Source organism: Haliotis rufescens, unplaced genomic scaffold, assembly GCF_023055435.1.
Source record: "Haliotis rufescens isolate VD_foot unplaced genomic scaffold, xgHalRufe1.0.p SCAF_1, whole genome shotgun sequence".
In the NCBI taxonomy this organism is placed as follows: domain Eukaryota; kingdom Metazoa; phylum Mollusca; class Gastropoda; order Lepetellida; family Haliotidae; genus Haliotis; species Haliotis rufescens.
The window spans coordinates 82199732-82220481 of NW_025963779.1; the positions used below are offsets into that span (position 1 = coordinate 82199732).

At 37.6% G+C, this 20750-nt stretch overlaps 1 protein-coding gene and 1 long non-coding RNA gene across 2 annotated transcripts in view; one reads left to right on the top strand and one right to left on the bottom strand.

The window, feature by feature from the left end:
* Nucleotides 1-755: 755 nt before the first annotated feature.
* On the top strand, nt 756-3823 carry LOC124136970. The gene is made up of 3 exons (XR_006861457.2): nt 756-1292; nt 2453-2549; nt 3538-3823. It is a non-coding gene; the product is annotated as an uncharacterized LOC124136970 (long non-coding RNA).
* Nucleotides 3824-4592: 769 nt separating this feature from the next.
* The window catches only part of LOC124136901 (probable E3 ubiquitin-protein ligase HERC1), a 74555-nt gene continuing 58397 nt past the window's right edge, over nt 4593-20750 (bottom strand). The window contains exons 63-78 of the mRNA XM_046502944.2: nt 20349-20540; nt 19893-20031; nt 19117-19298; nt 17758-17913; nt 17065-17290; nt 15993-16237; nt 15624-15854; nt 15255-15421; nt 14720-14885; nt 14077-14153; nt 13749-13920; nt 13368-13448; nt 12158-12310; nt 11338-11471; nt 10782-10953; nt 4593-10609 (exon numbers count right to left, since the gene is read on the bottom strand). Coding sequence (XP_046358900.2) covers nt 10421-10609; nt 10782-10953; nt 11338-11471; nt 12158-12310; nt 13368-13448; nt 13749-13920; nt 14077-14153; nt 14720-14885; nt 15255-15421; nt 15624-15854; nt 15993-16237; nt 17065-17290; nt 17758-17913; nt 19117-19298; nt 19893-20031; nt 20349-20540 — 2682 coding nt within the window. The 3' untranslated portion in view covers nt 4593-10420. The remainder of the gene's footprint in view (nt 10610-10781; nt 10954-11337; nt 11472-12157; nt 12311-13367; nt 13449-13748; nt 13921-14076; nt 14154-14719; nt 14886-15254; nt 15422-15623; nt 15855-15992; nt 16238-17064; nt 17291-17757; nt 17914-19116; nt 19299-19892; nt 20032-20348; nt 20541-20750) is intronic.

Here is a 20750-nt window from a genome sequence, read left to right on the forward strand (position 1 = left end):
TATCTGATGAAATTGAGAGGATTTTGTCTGAAACAAATACTTTTTGACAATGGAAAATATGTATGGATGAATAAAAATTCAAAACAAGCCCAGAAGTTTGTTTCATCATTCCTAGTAAATTATGTGCGGCAAACCAAATGTATTGTTACAAGAATTGGAATTTGTTATGACTTAAATTTTGTCCCTTTTGATATGCAGACCCTATATGAAGGGTGGGGGTGGGGAATCACCATTTATCGGTTTATTGGCAATCTTCCTTGGGCACCTAGCTGTCTATTGAGACAAAGGGGGATGTAAGTAGGCACCAAACCAATAATCAGAAGGTATATTTGTTTCCATTCTATATGTGTGTGTGTTACATATGCCAAGAACCAGCAATGTTTGCTGAAACATTCATAGCTTCATTGGTACTTCATGCATGATCTTGATGAAGATTTTAAACAGCTTAACATTCCTAAATGCCAACAAAAATGCCAAACAGAACATAGAGAATTTTAAATTGTGTATTTTCTGATTCTAATGATGTTAAACTTAAGAAATATCATTGAAGGGTCTAATTTTATTTTTGTGTCAATCACCATCCAAAGGTTTTCAGATAAAATATCTGTTAACCGTCTAATAAATATGAGCATGACTGTATTAGAAACACTAACTAGACTAGTAATTTGTTTTGCATATTTTGAAAGGATAACTTATATCATTTGTTTTGTCTCTGGAAGACCTATTTGATAAAACCCTGCAAGGATAAAGGGTTGGAACAGGTCCTTACTACTTCATGCTTGAAGCACAGTGGAGATTTGGTTCTTTCAGTCACTGGTTTGCCAGGACCCAACACAATAATTTACAGGCTGCAATGATGTATCTGTAGTGTTGAGGCTTTAACAACGTACTCGTTTGATAGATACCCTATGCAGGTGTGACCTTTACAGCGGTTATGTTAAATAGCCTCGTGCTAATCAGTTATCTCCTGTTACAAGTAACACAAGGAAAAGTTACATCATGCTTTAAATCACTGTACTGGATTTCCTTCATGTATTTAGGTGCTTGAATTATCTGTAAACTTCCTGAAGAATAGCATGGATTGATGTCAAGCGTTATGGAAATATGTGGAATATTCTGTACTGTTCTAGTGACCCTGGACTGGTCAAACACTGCGTAGAAAGTACTGGAAGCTGGTTGGATTATATAAGTGGAGCGGGTGCATCCCTGTCTCATCTCACATTTCATCTGATATTACATCAAGACAAGCTTTTGTGTGAAGATCTCGGAAGTTTGACCACTGTTGGGATGAGGTGATTATTCTTCTTATATTAATTTCTACTGCTCTCACATCTTATACTGCCATTGAATATGTCAACAAAGGGCTGAAGTATTATACATATATCATAACTCTTTTAGAAATGAAAAAAAGTTGATCCATGTAGATATTTTTATACATGTAAATTTGTAATTATTTATACTTTCTGAAAATGATTTTAGAACATTAGATGGCTCGAAAGGTCTAAGATTGTTTTGTTTAATTCAAATGATTCAAATAATTCAAAGATTCTAAAAAACCCAGAAAAGATGTTGAAATTGTGTTTTGAATCAGACAACCAATATTTCAATGGATATCGCCTAACCACATTAAACTAGTTCTTGTTCTGATTGACCTTGCATTGTGAGGACATTCATTCGAGTCAACCAGTCATAAAGATGCAATGACCGCTAAAGCAGCATAAATTAATATCAGCCATATTAGGTAACATCTTATCAGTCAGTTGCTTCTGATTTACCGAGGATAAATTGTGTCAAAGAATCCTGTTAAGTAGATGACTGATCACCTAATCTAGGGTCGCGGGAAGAGATTGTGGGCAACAAGTGAACAGGATGTTGCCATGTATTTAAAGAAATCTTGTCTTATACATTACGTAACGTTATGACCTACATCCAGGTAAACATGTTTATTACACCAAAGCTTGTCAAGATGAGGAAGGGAATGGACTGCTGGTTACCCCAGGGTGAGACAGAACACTGGGAGTGGTAGCCTGAAGTGTTGAACGTATCTTGGGAAGAGTATGTCTTGCACTTCTCATCACAAGAGTAGGTTTTTAGTAGTTTACACCAAGAGTATACCTAAAGCCTGACCGTGGTATTTTCTTGTTACACAGACATACCTACACATCATTTTGTGAAAATAATAAATGTTTTCAGATCTGAAAATAGTCCTCAGATCTTTTTGTTTTGATTACTGTTAAAACTCTTATTTAAAGAATTAATTAATGAAGTAAACCTTTTATGAACCTTGATGATTTAAATTCTGTTCATTCTTCCTCTTTGCATATTGACGAAGCAAATCTGTCCAGAATTAAACTTACTCTGGCCTGAGAAAGAATATATACTAATAGTGAAAATACCTGAAATCACAAGTCAGATATCCAAGGTGTTATGTCTTTGTTTGTTTTATTTGTAGGTCCTACTGCTGGGGTGATCTAACACTGAATGGACCAACTCCGAGAGATATTGAGATTCCATCATTTGCAACATCTGCTATTAATGTGAAGAATAGTGTAATTATTGTTATAAAGTCGTCAATGCATCATTTGTTATTTCATTATTAGAGGTGTGTTTGTTCACCAACGTTACAATGCAATATACCGTATTCGACGTAATAAGCGCCCCGCTCTAATAAGCGCCCACGGGGATAATTGCTCATATATTGGCTAGTGAACAATTCCAATTAGCACCCCTTCCGATTGATCAATGTACACAAGACTTATTTATTCGCTTAAAATACGCACTCGTGTGTTATATGCACCCTTAATTATGGGCAATTAATTTCTGAAAAAATATATCTGTCGTGTATAAACATTTCAGGCTGTCAACATCAACCACGAAATGTATCTTTCAACTCTGTTTTTTCCACCAAAATAATATTCTAATAAGAGCCCCCTATTTCTAATTTTGAGAGCACCCTGGGCGCTTATTACGTCGAATACGGTAACCCAATACTTGTTTACTTCTGATATGACATACTGCTGAGTAGAATGTGGCAGGATCTGTCATCACACAGAATGCCAAGAGAGTTATATTACATATACTGACAGAGATGAAGTGACACTTTCTTTACAAGGGCTTTGAATGAGTTGTTAATATTGGACTTGAACCTCTGACCCAAACGTAAACTGTGATGAAACAATAGGGCACATCAACATATGATAAAGAATTTCCATTGTCCTTTTGTGTCTGATATGAAAAAACAAACAAAACAATCTAGAAATTCAGAACAGCATTCTCTGTAACGTTATGTGGTAGTGTAATGTATTGTTAAACAATGATTGTAACTATTACATTGTTTCTTTTGAGATTCAGAATAAGTTCATTGCATAGTATTTGGATAATGATTAGTTGTCAGGAATGAAGTAGTAGGTACTATTTTATGTAAGCAGGGATGAGGAAGCTATTATATTTTGATGCTTGATTTATCTGTAATCGTCTGGAATAGCATGGATGGATGTCAAGCATTACAGAAACTTGGAATATTCTGTGATGTTCCAGTGACACTGGACTGGTCAAACACTGTGTAGAAAGTACTGGAAGCTGGATGAGTCCCTGTCTCACCTCACATTTCATCTGATATTACATCAAGACCAGCTTCTGTCTGAAGATCACTTTGGATTCCTAGCCTAGGCCTATCTCGGAAGCTTGACCACTGTTGAGGCAAGGTGATTGTTATTCTTGTCATTGTCATTAATACTGCTCTCACCTTTTTATTCTGCCATTGAATATTGTGCTACCACTCAATTGTGTACTGCCATTGTAATTGCTGTGTAGTAATTCGTAAACCTAGTTAATTTTGTAATACAATAATTGTTGATTGTATACCATTTGTTGGTCGTTTGTTGCTTTCACACTATATTCTTTTACGTGCAGATTTCTGGGAATCGACACGTAACAGTATGTTGTTGACATCACAGAAAAAAACAAGAACAAAAAATGAGAAATTGTGAAAGGAATTTATCATATATTTACAATGTTTCCAGCACATAATAAAGCACATCTGCATGGAAGCAATAGCATGGATCCATGAGGTCACCAACACTCAATGTAATCCTGTTGTAAAAGCAGAGGACAGATATCCCTTGGATAAAAGGAGTCTTGCTCATCTGTATCACTTAAAGCTGGGGATCTCACAACATAGACTTTCAGTGATTTCACCTTAGTCATTTCAAAATGCCAAAGATGTCACCAAAGATCACACTTTGTCAAAATAAGAATCACTGGTTCTGCATCTCCCCTACATACTAAACACATGTTACAATGAAAGGCTGATATGTTGCAATATAGAGCTATTGCAAAATGTTTGCCATGAGGATAATTTCTACAACCCTGAGAGAGAGAATATTACTATAGGCCACTGTCAGCAATATTCAAGCTCTATCATGGCAGACTGTAAATAATGTTTGTTTGGTTTGATTGTTTGTTGTTTAATGCCGCACTCAAAAATATTCCAGCTATATGACGGCGGTCTGTAAATAATCGAGTCTGGACCAGACAATCCAGTGATTGACATCATGAGCATCGATCCACGCAATTGGGATACGATGACATGCATCAAACAAGTCAGCGAGCCTGAACACCCAATCCTGTTAGTCGCCTCTTACGACAAACATAGTCGCCTTTTATGGCAAACATGGGTTGCTGAAGACCTATTCTACCCCGGATCTTCACGGGTCTAAATAATTAGGCAATGGCCAGGCAAGTAAGTGGTAAATAGCAACAATCCACAAACATGGGTACAATAACACACAATCAGCCAGCTCACACATTGAACACACCTGTAAAAGTACTGGTGGGATAAATCATGAAAAGTTTCAGCCTCATTCACCTACATATTCAGTAAAGATGGTCTGAAGTAAACTTACCATATTACCAATGTGAACTTGTAGTAAAAAGGCATTACAAATACATACAATGGAATTCATCTTCAGGTACCGAATCAAATTGATATTTATACCAGGTCAACATGGTCAAAGTGATATTTATACCAGGTCAAAGTGATATTTATACCAGGTCAAAGTGACAATTATACCAGGTCTAAGTGCACATTCTGTTTCACACTTTAATCCTGATGGGTTGAATGCGTCTAATAGAGAGACACATTTATTTGACTTGTAGATTCAAGATTCCAAATTTCCTTTTCCCTGAAAGATGTATGTAGTCCAGGAGTAATATAGACAATGTATATGCAGCTAATAAAACAAAGATATCTAGACAACTTTCATTACTCAACATCTATCATGTATGAAACCAGATATTTACAATATCAAAGCTGAACACTTATTATGATACAAACTTTGATTAACTTTGATAGACAATAAAACTAAGCTTTCATTTGTTTAAATATCACCCATGCACAATAAGAGCTGTGTTATGTACCTAATAATCATGATAGGTCAATTGACACTAGAACCTATTCCAAAACATCAATAATAAATTAGATAATAAATAAAAGAGTTGATTACACATAAAATATACATCACACTGAATATCCATGACAAGGAATATAAAATCCCAAACAAAAAATGTGTATTTATTTTTGAATGACAAGACACTTCCATATCATATGTTATCGTTGAAACATCATGACAAATATTCTCATTGTTTTTTATTTGACCTGACCCAGTGTTTCCAATAGACATGGTCAATGTTTGACTAACTATTTCTAATAGATGGAGAATTACACAATACAAAATTCACTGAACAGAATACCCTTTCATGGAGAAATGGGTCTACCAGTAACACTAGCTAGTAGTACAGGTCTCAGTTGGTGGATCATCACAGCCAAATGCTTGGCACAATGCAAGGAAAACAAGTATCACGAGTCACAACAATGGTACACTCACTCACTCCAAAAACTGGGCACCATAAATTATTGTAGAGCTAATGTACAAATAGGATATTCAAATGCTGTGTATCACTTGAAGTATGCATGGGAGTTAGACAGGGAAGAAGACCAACTGATTTTTGGTAGCATTGAGACAAATATTGATTTTGATGAAGCTCTGGACTGCAGACACTAAAGCTTCTCATTGTTCTCTCTACAACACTCTTCCACATTGTAGATAGCCACTCAGAGCTAATTATTTGCATGGTGATATTTGATTCTGAGCAGACACTACATGGTAGCCCTCTTTGGGATAGAATGTGTTTCTATTGTAACAATTTTACTGAGTGCCATGTTTTATTTAACTACTCTTTATATAAAGATGAAAGAACTTGTCAATTTAACAAATGTAATGAACTTTTAGATAACATTGGTAATGAATTGTTTGATAGGCACTACTTAGAAGTAGATGGATGACAAAGTAGACAATTTATGGATAACAACGTCTTTAATTACTGTAAAGGCAATGTTTCGGTATAGATCCTTATACCGTTGTAAAGCAAGACTGAATGAGGAGCATGGTACTGAATATATGTAGTAGGTGGAGGTTAACAGTAACAACATTTGCATACATGAATGCCAGAACCATCCTTCACACCTCCTCCCAACACCTCATCACTGAACAAATCCGCCATCATCGCAAAATGAAGGCCATCTCCCTCAAAGACATCTCTGACCATATCAACCAGCTCAACACCACACTCCAACCTGACACCTTCTCCTCACTTCACACCGCCAAGACCCAAGGTCAACAACAAACTGCACACGAAGACCAAGGCCAACCACATCAACAAGTTCATCGACAAGAATCAAAGAGCACAAAACTTCAACCATCAAACCAGATAGTAAATCAGCCATCTCGGACCATAACAGCAACTGTCCCAATCACAACATCAACTGGGAAAACGTCCAAATCCTCTCCAATAACCTCTATGACTTCACAAAAAGAAAACTAACAGAAGCAGTCTACATTCGCCGCCACAAGCCATCAATCAACAGAGATCAATGTTATTTCATCCCATCCGCCTACTATGAACTCATCAAGCAATAATCACCACACCTATGCAAACTTATCCTGTATGACTGGCTTCATGTCTCATTGGCTTCCACACCATGTGTTCTCTGTCCATCATGCGATTACAGTATTATCCTTCTGTTGTCATTACCGTACTTTACCTACTATGTAATCCGCCTGTATGCAAATGTTGTCACTGTTAATCCTCCACCTACTAATGTATTCTGTACCATGTTCCTCATTCAGTCTTGCTTGACAACGGTATAAGGATCTATACCGAAGCATCGCCTTTACAGTAATTAAAGAAGTTGTTCTTATCCATAAATTGTCTACTTTGTCAACTTTAGTAATGGTACCGATAGGGATAAAGTACACACTCTTCAGTGATGCAGTTAATGTTTTGCGTATGTATATGCATCCTACGCATATGTTTTTACTGACAAATAGTCTCTCATAATTCCTCAATAGCTCAATTTGTGTATTTATTTGTGGAGGTGAGATACAAATATATTATCTGTTCATCTGTGACTACCATTACATTGGGTTTTCTTTTGTGACTGTGTTATACATTTGATGTATAATTTTTGTTGTGTTAAATACAAAATATTTTTATCAAAAATAAGAAAAGCTATTCTGAAAGCACATAAATTGTGAAGCCTACACTGCACCAAAGGGTTTGGAAAGGAACCTTATCCCTATTAGACACAAAAATGATTTATATCTCAATAGCTTTTTTCCAATTTCAATTCATCATTCTAGTGCCCTGAATAAAGAGTGTCTGCATGCTGTTTTGTTATTATTATTTTATTCATGGAACTGTCAGCAAGAAATTTCACAAATGTGAAAAAAAAAGAAGAGATAGTTCCTTTTTATCCTACTGACTCATGACAAAAACAAATTCTATAATAAAAATAACCTTCCAAAGCAGATGTTCAAGGGACATAGGGAAAGATAACCAAGGAAATAAAACAAAACAGTTTTCAGACAATAGTTTTGACTGATATACTACTGACACTCAATCAGCTATTAATACTTTTATAAGGTCTACTACCGGGTCCATGGATGGTTAAAGGAAATATTGTCTCCGGTAACTGTAGCCCTGCCCTTGTCTAGATTGGGAAGTGACACGTGAAATTGGGTCACTCTCTATATGGTCACTTTCTGGGAATAAGACAAACTAAAACAGGAAATGGAGGAGTGAATGTTATGTCCTGTTATGTGTTCAATCAGTTATTAAGTATGGACCATTAAAACCAGTGACTGATCATATTATTGAACAAGGATGCAGGTTTCTGTTCTTTAGACAAGCTTTAACTTAAAACAAACATACAGATATTTCAAATCCTATACTGATAAAAATACTACATAATATAAGTTGTAGTAGGATCACTTGGGGTACATGTAGTTTTATGTGTTCCTCGTTAGGTTTTATACTGGGATGGAGGCAAGTGGTATTAAACCTAACGAGGGACGCATGAAACCCCGTTTACCCTTAGTGATCCGACTACACAAATTTATCTTACCAACATGTTTTAATATGACATTATAAAAGAATGAACACAAATTTGAACTGATAGAAAACAACTGTTTGACTGTGCTGAGGTTAACTTGTGCTATGTCACATGACTTTCATTGACTCAGGGGAAAAGTGTGCGACGTTTTGCTTTGAAGTGGAGTATAAGGGATTTATTCTGCCTCTCAGAAATTCATGTGCAGCCTGATTTGCTCGTGGCGGGGTATAAGGGACTTATTCTCCCACTGAGAAAGTTATTTCCCTGCAAGGCGGTATACAGAGTATTTTATCAAGATCACATGAACCAATCAGATCTCATCATTCTGACATGGAGGTATGATAATGACATCTACTCATCCTACAAGTGTGATGGTAGCAGCTTGTCAGTACTCCTAACATTGAATGAGCATGTACAAGAAGGACCATAACTCTTGTCAAAAGTATTTCAATGCCCTAAATCCAGTGATGTTTTCAGGAATTTTATAACACAAGAGCAGGATCTGTTTCTAGGAACGAAGGAGCATTATCGCAAAATGCACATGCAAATATGACTATTTCATACCATTTAGAGTATTCATGAAGACACACACACACATACAGATTTAGTTGACAGTAACAACAACATGAAACAATTTCAATACATTTATGTACGTTTATAGAAAAATCACCCAAGCTAGAATGATTTTGATAAAAAAATACTGAATTACCTGGTATGATAGCTTAACAGATCAAAATGGTTTGTTGGCATTTAACATACATCTGACGCTCCATCCTGTACAAGCTTCATCAGCAAGATGCACAGATCTTGCCTTTCTTTAGGTTGATTAAGACATATTTATGTCCATGGCATAACTGTGAGTGACATTTTGTTTAAACTATATTCATAGGTGACTGAATTTCATTTTTATGAGTTCATTCAACCATCTACAATTCCACAGCATATTAGTTTTATAATAGTAAATACTGAAACAAATATTTCCTGTTCCTCTGGTGGTAGTTGTATGTTGCTTGGATATTTGTCAAAGTTATCATCCTCACTTTACTTTCCAAAATTGGACTTGGAAAGGTTTCCACGTTCCAAAAGGAAATTATACTCTTTAAAAACATTCAAATATAACTTTTTTAATAATGAGAAAAGTCTGGCTGATTTTTTGGATTTCCACACACACACATTTTAAATTCAATCACAAAATATCTTGTTGCTGCATGAGATTACAATCATTTATTCTTAAAAGTCTTCTAAATGGAGTCAACATCAGACTGAACATATAATCTGGCAGTGATTTCAAACTGACTGCCAAGTAACAGCCAGATGAAATGAATATTGCACATAATTGTCAGTCTCGACGAAAACACATAAGTAATACTGGTAAACATCTTCATACAATCTCTTGTATAGAAGAATTGCAATGAGCACTTGAGGTCTTCGATTAGAATATACACCACAGACTTGACTCCTTAGATATATTTAGATCTATAATTGTGCTGCAACCTAAAAGAAAATGTTTGTTATTATTTCATTAGAACATTTATTGCTTCAGGTTCATTCTGAAGTTTCCAATAAAAGTGTATATCATTTTAGTGATGGCATCAACAAGACATCACTATAACTGAATCTTTGACTATAGCTGGGTTTCATGATGTACTCTGATCAGATCTAAATAACAGTATTCATAATATAATATTCCAAGTTTGATCTAGAGGGATTAACTTGCAAAATGGCGGAGCAAGATACTCTAGTCTTGATATTAGAGGACCACAATCTGTATGAATGAGAATGGGTTTACACCACTTTTAGCAATATTCAAGCACTATCACGGTAGGGGACACCAGAAATGGGCTTCACACATTGTACCATGTGGGGAATCGAACTCGGGCCTTAGGCCTGACGAGCCAACACTTTAACCAGTAGGCTGCCCTACTGCCCCAATGTATCATGAAACTAAACTGGATGTGGACAATAGCATCAAGCCACATCTTCATCAGATCCAGGTCCAGTGTCAATGTTACGAGCCAACATGTAGTTGTCCATATCAATGGAGCGGCAGTTGTTGATGGCATACCGGAGTTTCTCCGCCAGCATCTCCTGGCTACTGTAGACAGGCAGACGCAACTGGAAGAAACACGTCTGAGAGGTGGGCAGGCTGTCTACTCCCTGCAACAGCAACACAATATTATATACAAGTCTTCAGTCAGTACTTGCAAAAGGTCTACACATCACCCAGAGAATAGATGGATGGATGAATTGCTTACATAATAGCATCTTTTGTTACAAGAGATATCACACGAATGACTCCGCATCACGTCAGGGTAAGCAAGACACTCACCCTATCCGAGGTCATGATCTGGAAGCGCTGTGTTATATCAGCAGGGTTTGTTGGAAGACGACTGCGTCCAGATATAAAGCGGAGAAACTGGATCCTCTCTTCATTGGTGAAGGCCTCAAGAACTTCCCAGAACCATCGAATGATAATGTGACACTCATCTATTCCTCTATACCTGATACCCAAAATAGAACAGAGTGAGAAAGTGAGTAGTGAGTGAGTGAGCGAGCAAGCAGGAATGGTTCTATGCCACTTTTACCTCTAAAAAAGGCTTCACATATTGTAACTATGAGGGAAATTGGACCTGGGTCTTCGGCATGACAACTTGAACACTTAAACCACTAGACCACCCCACTGCCCCAGAAACATCTTACAGAACATCAAATGGTTTCTTAGGCTTAGGCTTTCATAATAGCAATCATTTCACCTGTAGATAACATCTTCATCGTCATGAATTAGTTTTCATGACATTACACATAACACATTTGAAAACATTTAGAAGAGAACTCTAATTTTGTATGCTATTAATTATGTTTTGCAATGTCAGTGCAGTCCAGACCTGACAACTTTGCGCAGCACATCAATAGACACTTCTGCTGTCCCACACACAAACTGCTCCAGTGTCTGAGCTGTCAGTAGAGATATCAGTGGGACTGGGATGATCCATGACATGCCTTCTCTTATTGCTGCAGCCTGTGCAATATCAACAACATGCATACTTGGCATGACATTTCCACAAACAAATCTCATATGTGGAACAACCCTTCATTTAATGTATTTGATTTTGGATAGGTTCCAAAGTATAGAATTCAACACACCTGCTACTCTGAAGCAGTTTACTCTGTCAGTTTATACAGGTATCATCCGTGAGGTATTACTTTACCTTCATTATAATTATTTATTGCAATAAACATACCTACATAAGCTAATAATAACAGTCTGTGCCAAAATATTTTGAGTCAACAATCCTTACATGGCTCTAAACATATATTTTGTACATTCTAGTGTTATCATATGGACCATTGTTAGCTGATCTTACTAGACTGAACAGAATTTTACTAGACACAGGCTTCAGACTAGTGGTTAAAGTCACAGACTGTAATAATTCTTTAATTTTTATTTAAACGACATCCTAAAATATATATGCAAGAACGTTTTTCATTCATTTCTGGTTTTAGACAAAATGTTAAAATTATGACTTCTAAGTTATAGATAGCACACTTGTACGAAGTCAAATATTTTTCAAGCGTCATATTGCCTGACAGCCATTTATCATGATTGTTTAAGACTGCTATCCTATCATTAAGTGTTAACTAGCACATGATCACTAATTCAAAACCTTGCTATTTTCACTGCTTTCTCTGACCAAGGGTACTGACCTGTTTGTCCATCTCGTGGAGTCTGTGCTGCATAACACGCTCCACATACTCCTTGCGGTTGTGGAAGTGGAGGGGGATGTTGAAGCCTCCAGTCACCACGGCAACCATTCTTTGATCACAACTCTGACCCTCAAAGCAGTCAATAGGGATGAACTATGAACAAACACAAAATAGATATTAATACATGAAGAAATGAGTGAGTTTGGCTTAAAACCTCTTTGTACTTATAGATGCTGAGACCCCAACCTGCTGTGTAGCATAAAAATAGGTATTGCCATGAGTGATTAAGCTAATGGACTGGGCAAGAATTATTTTCATCCATTCAGCGAGAGCGTAACACAAAGCTTGTTGTGAAACCTAGATTTTCCTCGTCGCTGGGTCAAAGAACAGTTTATCGTAACTGTAACATCTTTGATAACATCTTATTTTGAAAGAGGCAGCATCATTGTGTAAAAGAAAGAGCACACCATCATATATGTATTTCTTAGAAGCACATTCTCTAGTGTGCTACTGTTGCAATTTTACTTATAAAATCACTAATACTCTGTTTGTATGCTAAATCATCAAAGATACTTCCTCACTTATACAAGTCATTATTGATCCATTCTTCCATGAATTTGGAATTAGTAGATTCTGACTGGTCTGTCAGAGATATCAAATCACAATAACCACCTCTGATTGAAACAAATGATATGATGGCTGCATCACCGTGGAAACTAATATTTATTAAAAAAATACTTCTTTCTCAGGCATCTTCAGTAAAAATATTAAAATAATCACATGTACAATTATGTGTTACAAAATGCAGAGTAGCAGTAACTACAATATTGAAAATTTGACAATAAATTGTAAAACATTGTTGGAGTTAAGACAGTGCCATAAATTGTTTCAAGGCTATTATCAGTTTTCCATAATTCAGATCGGAAACCCAACTCAAACCCCAAGCAGTGCTGCTTCACTCAAAATCTTAAGTAACAAAAAAAAATTCGCATTTAGTTTTGTCACCTGTGATTATACATTCAAAACCGCATGCTAAAGTAGTTGCTTACAAACTACAATAAGAGGTATCTAATCTACAGTGAGGCTTCATCAAATTTCAAAACACAGCATGTTTATAACCTAATTTCCCCAAATGATATAGCCATCATGTTATCAGGCGTCAGTATCTAGTTGATCTTCATATTGTCGTGTTGATCACTCTTTGTCTCACCTCATGGAAGTTGGTTTCATTGACACCATTCTCATGGATATCCTGGATGCCTCGCAGGCTCTGGATATACAAGTGATCCACCTGTCAAACAAGAGAAACACAGTATTTGCTTGGTTTCTTTCCTGTTATAAAACAAAACTCAAAGTCAAACATTTGCTACTGTATTGCTACAGAATGCTATGCTACAGTAATGTACCCTAAACACATTAATACTACATGCAGGAAAACATTACTGGGTATGTAAGGGAATGACATTAAACACCATATCGTGTGTACCTTCCCTATTTCCCGTAACAACTTCCCTGACACTTCAGTACAAAACCTAAGATCTATTTCTTTGAGATTTGTAAGGAGAGTCCCACAGCTAGTGACAGGACCTACCTCCTCCATGTCCTCCACCTTGAGTGGCATGCCAGTAAGTAGCTTCCACATACACGGGGCCAGGTGGAGGTCCAGGGGCTTCTTGGTCCTCACCGCCACCCCGAACAGGATGCCCAGGAACCGGAACAGGACCATGTTCTCCTCCGATGCCAAGGAAGGGTTCAGCAGGAACCTAGACATAGGATTCGGCATTGTGTAACTTTGGGCAACTGCTAGATTGATGATGAACACATAAAATGTGGGTAAACAGACCAAGAAAGTGTTGTTTAAAAAATATATGGCTAGAACCACTAATTGGCTCAGCCCAGTTTCCCTTCACGTTGGTTACCTGTCTCTGTTGTTTCCAGACTCATTCCTGGCATTTGGTGTTGGGATCAGTAGTGGAACAACTCCAGACTCCAACTCCTATTGGAGAAAGATCAAACTGGGATCAACTTACAATTCAAATGACCTATAACAAACTGACATGTTGCAATATACAGTGTATAAGAAGTCTCTATTTTAATCAAGCTGTCAACAAATCTTTTTATTGTATGAGTAACCTTGACTCATAACATGTATGTATTTAGGCTAATAATTCATAATAACAGGGATAAAAAGAATTGTTTTCTGATGAATAAACAAATCAGAAAATCAAGGCTTGTACCATCACATATATCGGTAATTCTGATTATCAATGGCAGTCAGCCAAAATCTTCTCAAGTGATGATCCAATCCAAGAATCGTATAGCTGCATATGATATAATCAAACACTGACTGTTAATGTCAGTCATGTCATGAAACATATTCCAAGGACTGTATCAAATTGTTATTGAAAGTATGAAGTCTGTAACTAGTAGTGAGCTTAAGGTTGAAAAACACAGTGTGATGGCAAATTCAGTCAGACACATCCCTGACTTCTTCATCATGTGATATTTGTATGGACTACTGCAGATCATTGATCAAGGCAACAACACAACAGATGTCCTCACCATGCACATTTCTGTGATTGTATCATCGAAGACGCCGCCAGCATCATCTGCACCTTCTCCTATCAGCTTCACCTTCCAGGCATGAGCTGGCAGTCGCAGCTCCTCGGGGCGCAGCTTCACCACCTGCTGCGCAATCTGCACATACACTGGACGGCACTTCTTCCCCCTGGTGGCAGAATGGTGTTTAGAATCACAGTAAGCAAACAAATAACACATTTTGCCATCATTTCTCTTGTGCAAAGCATATCACTGTATCATTAGAGTGAGTTAGTTTTATGTGCTTTGAACAGTATTCCAATTACATCACATCGTGTCAGTTTTCTGTTGGAGGAAAGCCCCAAGTGATGCAGGTCTCAGACGTTTACCACTTCCATGACACTCCTGAGCATGGGTACGGTGCTGACAAACCTAGGAACATAATCATGGGAAACCCATGACCATAGGTGTCTGATTTGCCAAAGGGACACAACTCTGCACAGCACTACCCATGCCCCCTGGTTTCATTACAAACTGTCAAGAGTGTATTTAGAAATACCTTGTTGAGAGTCTCTTCACTGTTATCTGAGGCCTGCATGTGTTGCCAAGGGACATCGTCTTGCCAATAGATCTCACCATTGGCAGGGTGTACACACGAGGCGACAGGATTGGACGAAGTCGGCCATCCATGATGCCAGAAATACCAGCATCAAAACTGTTTAATTCCTTTGAGAAATATAGAAATATATATACACATTTCAAAGAAAAAAAAAAAAGATATGAAAGTCATATTCAAATATGTACCAAAAGGTAAATCATAAAGGAACATCTAAACTAGTTGAATCAACAAAACAACACACTAATCTGTAATGAAGAATATCAAATATAAGAGCACCAGATAGGAACAGCAGTGCTGTCATGTTGTTACCTGTCTGGGGCAGAGATTATGGAGTTTCCAGGAAGAGTAGACAAGATCTGAGAATCTGTGTAGCACCAGAAGACGAGACTTGATGGCTTCGATAGACATCTCTCTCAGGGATCCATACTGAGGGGGGACAGACTCTGGTGTGCCGAGCTGGAGGGGGGCGGGGGCACCAGGGATACGCTTGGGAGGGGGTGGTGCAGTCCATGCTGCACTGTGAGTCCGACCTGCTGAAATCTACAGAAATGTATAAGGTCAAATGCTTTCCCAAATCTTCTGATAAATAAATAAATACATAAGCAATGCTAAATGTTTTAGGATGTTCCCTGTTTTCCAAATGAATCCTTCATATGCTTATGAAAATGGATAACTCACCTGTCTGATGTTCTTGGTTGCTAGTCCCGATATCTGCTGCGGTTCTCTGATAGAGTTGGTGTGTCCGAGACCAAGCTGTCCATCGGAGTTATTCCCCCATACCCACACTTCACCTTTAGAGGTCAGGGCAATGGTGTGGTCAGAGCCAGTCTGAATATCCGTGACAAAGTGACCACACAAGGCGCTCACACACATAGGTATTGTGTGGTTTCTACACCTTGCATCACTCTGTCCTATCAATCGATCTGTTGGCAAATGATCAATCTGTTACATACAGACACTTACAGGGATTTACTGGATGCGAAATCCTGCATCCTATTTGCATAAAAAATTGAAGAGTGCATCCACTGGGATGAGGAAATTTATTTCAATGTCCTGGACTGCATTTTCATAATTTGATACCAATTAAAAAATCTTTCTCTATGTAAACAGTAAAAAAATACAATACACAGTCGAAAAATTCATGACCTCAATGCCAGCAATTAGGGATCTCCATATCTAGTTTTAACCAACAGCCTCTGAGCATGTGCAATCTTATTTCTTCTGTGGTACTGATTCGAGTACTGCATTTAATTTGTGACATTATCTGAGACCCCATTTTGTAGTTTGACACTCGGGACTCCAATCTAATAATCACTGCGCAGGGACTAGATATGGATTCCTTATAGCTGACACCACTGGCTCTAATAAACTGAGTCAATAGATGACATACCCTCTCAGGTTGAATATTAGAATAAATGGTTTACTGATTGTTTCTCATTTGTTTCTGTGGAAATGACCAGGTCTAACTTGAAAATGACCCATGAACACCAGTGCATCCCCTAACTACTGACCATGAGGTTGATGTGCGCAGTGTTGGGACAGAATAATGCCTGGTTGTTATACGGGGTCCACCCATTAATACATGTTTGTCTTGTTGGTATTATCACAAACAAATTTGATTAATAACACACATATTTCACCCAAGGAGGTAATTTTTCATCATTAAAGAGCAAGCAGGTTAAGTAGGATTAATCCAGACATTCTATAATCCAATAAACATTCCATAATACATAATAGATGAATACTGCACCTTGGCCCCAGGTGAAGACTGATCCATTCTTGGTGAGAGCCATGGAGAACTGTGCTCCACAAGCCACCTTCTTCACGTTGACACTGTCCAGTGCTTCTATCTTGGTGGGGAGAGACTTGGACAGTGTGTTGCCCAGACCCAGTTTACCATAATCTCCATCACCGAATGACCACACTGACATGCCATCCACAGACACACACAGAGTGTGATTCAGCCCACAAGCAACCTGCACCAGAATAAACACAAATGTTGGACAGCATTAGCATACACAGCTAATGACTAAGTGAGTAAGACAGTTTGACTCAACATTGCTTTTTCACAGTGTTTCAGTTACTTCTTGGTATGGAAAAAATCCCAAACTTGGAAAAGTCCATGAGCGTGGGTATTTTGTTGACAAACATAATATCATGACCGGTTATGTAATCGCAAGATCAGAGGATCCTGTCATAGATATCGAGTACACAAAGCTATCAAGCAAACTGAAGAATTATGAAACATCCCAAGCAGCTAATAAATTTTAAACTAGAAGACAAAACAGTGCATCTTTAGACATGTCACCTAAATAACTAGATTAGAACTTCCACCCTTGATGCTTATTAAACCTGTAAATTGAGTCTTTTTCACTCTCTGCAACAGACTTGACTAAATGCAGTAGCATTGATTACATTTTCATAATGTAAAATGCCAACTCACGAAGCCAATGTGGTGTCCCTCTAAAGCTATGACCCTCTCTGGGAGTTTCTTGTTTGACGTAGATCCATGTCCGAGTCTCCCGTAATCACCATTACCAAATGTGAACAGCTTGCCATCAGCAGTTACTACTGCACTGTGCTTAAACCCACAGGCTATCTGAAAAAGTGAAACATTTACTGCTCATTACTTTCTGTTAAATATCACAATCATCTTGTCAACATTTAGCACATTGAATACTTTCACATTCAAGACAGTGCTCAGGGACATTAAGTGTATACAATTTGTACGTATATATTTTAATAAATGCAGATGTTCATCACGTAGGCCCAAAAATGTCTTGTTTTTGTGAGATAAGTTTCCTCTGATCATCAAGCACACTAAGATTAACAGTAACAGGAAACCTATTTCAAAAGCATGACAATGTGTATATCTTTGCAAAAAGAACTGAAATGTACATCATGACAATCTTTCAGGAACAAACTAAAAAGAGAAAGCTTCCTCATCCGTTAACAAGTCTTAAAGAACACTTTGTTGATTACAAATTGTAAAACCATTGTTATGAAGATTACTGAAAACCTGGAAATTAATGTGTCATGAAATTGATGTGAGTAGCCTTTGAAGTTAAAAGACAAACAATAACACAAAGACTATAGACTTATAATTCCATGATATAGTATTAAGTGACATCAGTTCGATTGAATAATATTATCGCAAACTTAACTTCAACTGCTTGAGAGATGATCTAACTTCAAAGGCAGGAAAATCCAAATAACACATTTCAAAAGACATAGGTCTGGAAATTTGTACACGTTATACGTGTTGTAACATGAGTAAGAGCAATCCTTGAACGACATATAAGAACATTGTGATAAGAATGACGTTTCACTGTTAACTACAGCTTGTTAACGGTGTAAAAATCTACATCGAAATGTCGCTATACGCAATAAACCAGAAGTTGCTACCCATAAAATTGTACATATTTCTTATGGGCGAGAATTGTTTTGCTTGTAATTTAAAGATTATTTGACAGGCCTACCAAAAACTCTGTCATAGATAGAAGTCAACTGTGTTAACTGATTGATGAACTTGTGTAGACAATCTGAACACTTGACAGTGTGAAGCACTACGTCTAGCTCTCAGTTACATTGTTCATTGTGAGATTTGTTACATGTCATTGTTTCTGCCCATGCACAGCGAACCTGACATGACAATTAACTACAATTTATCAAGACAAAAAAGTGTCACTTTAGGCTAAAAAAACAAAAAAATCCTCAAATATTCCAAGTCCAATGGTAGTTAAATACTGTATTCCATGATCTACATTATTCAAGTTTCTTCTTCAAAGTGTTTGTGTTTTACCTGCACCACCTCCTCAGCCTGAAGAGCCTCTATCTGTCGCGGCCTCTTCTGTCGATCACTGTTACCATGGCCCAGTTTACCGTAGTCACCATCACCCCAACTGAACACCTCCCCACTCTCTGTCAGAGCCAGGCTGTGACCATCAGACCCAACTGATGAAGCCAGGAGCATCGTCACAAACCCTGCAACGTGAAACAGTCTGATATAAGACTGAAATACACCACACCATTACCTATTTACATAATTCACAAAACTTGGGTGAATGTAGGCTGTATTTCAATGTAGATTTCAACAGCCTATCATGTCCATCATAAGAAATAAACAAGCAAACAAATACAAATATGTTTTCAAAACAGTGTATATCAGCCCAAAAAATTTTCTCCTGTTCTTTACAAACTCAAAAATGTTTTCAAAACAATGTCTTTTAGCCCAACAAATTTTCTCCTGTTCTTTTCTTTAGATATTAATCATTACATACACACTGCCACTGGCAAAGTTTACTTGACCAAAAATATTGTTGGACTCAGTCTTCAGAAAAGATAAAAAGGCTAAAGTCAGCACTAATGACAAACTGTGATACTGTGGTTCTAACAGCCATTCGGACTGTCCAATACTTAGTAATATATAGTTATTGGGATCAACTCAAGTTAAGCATGGGAAACACGGGATGTGGGTACCAGTACTTCCTGCAAGAATGGGAAAACAATGTTCAAAACCATTTATATTCAAGAGAGGAGCACCTCAAACAGGTACAGAGACCAGTGATGTAGTTGTACCTTGCAATGCTGAGATGATGGTGAGTGTGTGGGTGTCATCCGAGTTGCCCTGTCCCAGGCGGCCGTAGCTCCCCTCCCCACATGCTAGCACTGTCCCATTGGCCTGGATGGCAAAGGTGCAGTTCTGACCACAAACAATCTGCAAATAACAAATTCATGTTAATTTAAGGAGTAAAGAACAAAACAACTCTGACTATTGTAAAAATTCAATTTTCATTCAAGATTCATTTTCTTCAGAGAAGAGATTCAGAGTGAGGCTGAACTCCACCGGTCACTGACCGAAAAAGCAATTTAGAATAACATGTTATCAATGTCCACATGCTGATGTATGCCTATTGATATGTAGTGAAAATCCTGAGCAGTATAAAGTTTGGATAAATATCAGACACAAATGAATACTACCTTAAAATGCAAAGAGCAGGTAAGCTTGGAAACTATTCTATTTGTAATACTTACTTGCTGAGCACATGAGAATGATGGCACTTTTGCTGGGGAGAGGCAAGACCTCCCTGCCTCACACATCTGTCCATGTCTCCCACTTCCCCAGGTGAACACCTCACACCGCCCACCCACTTGCCAGTCTTCAGGACGGTGGGTCACCCAGGACATAATTTGACTGTCCTTGTTCAGGTCCCATTGTGTGTTGTCCTGCATGCCCAACAGATCATACAGAGTTAATCACAATAAGTTCTTATCTTAACATTTGATGAGCCTCAAGAGCGCTTTACAAATTTTGTTTTTCTTTGTAACTAAGATGTTATTGCTGAAGCTGTGATAAACTTGTCATAACCTGGAAAGTACTAACCCCACACTGAAAACATGGTAATTACCCTGGTGAAACATTCTTGCACCCAGAGG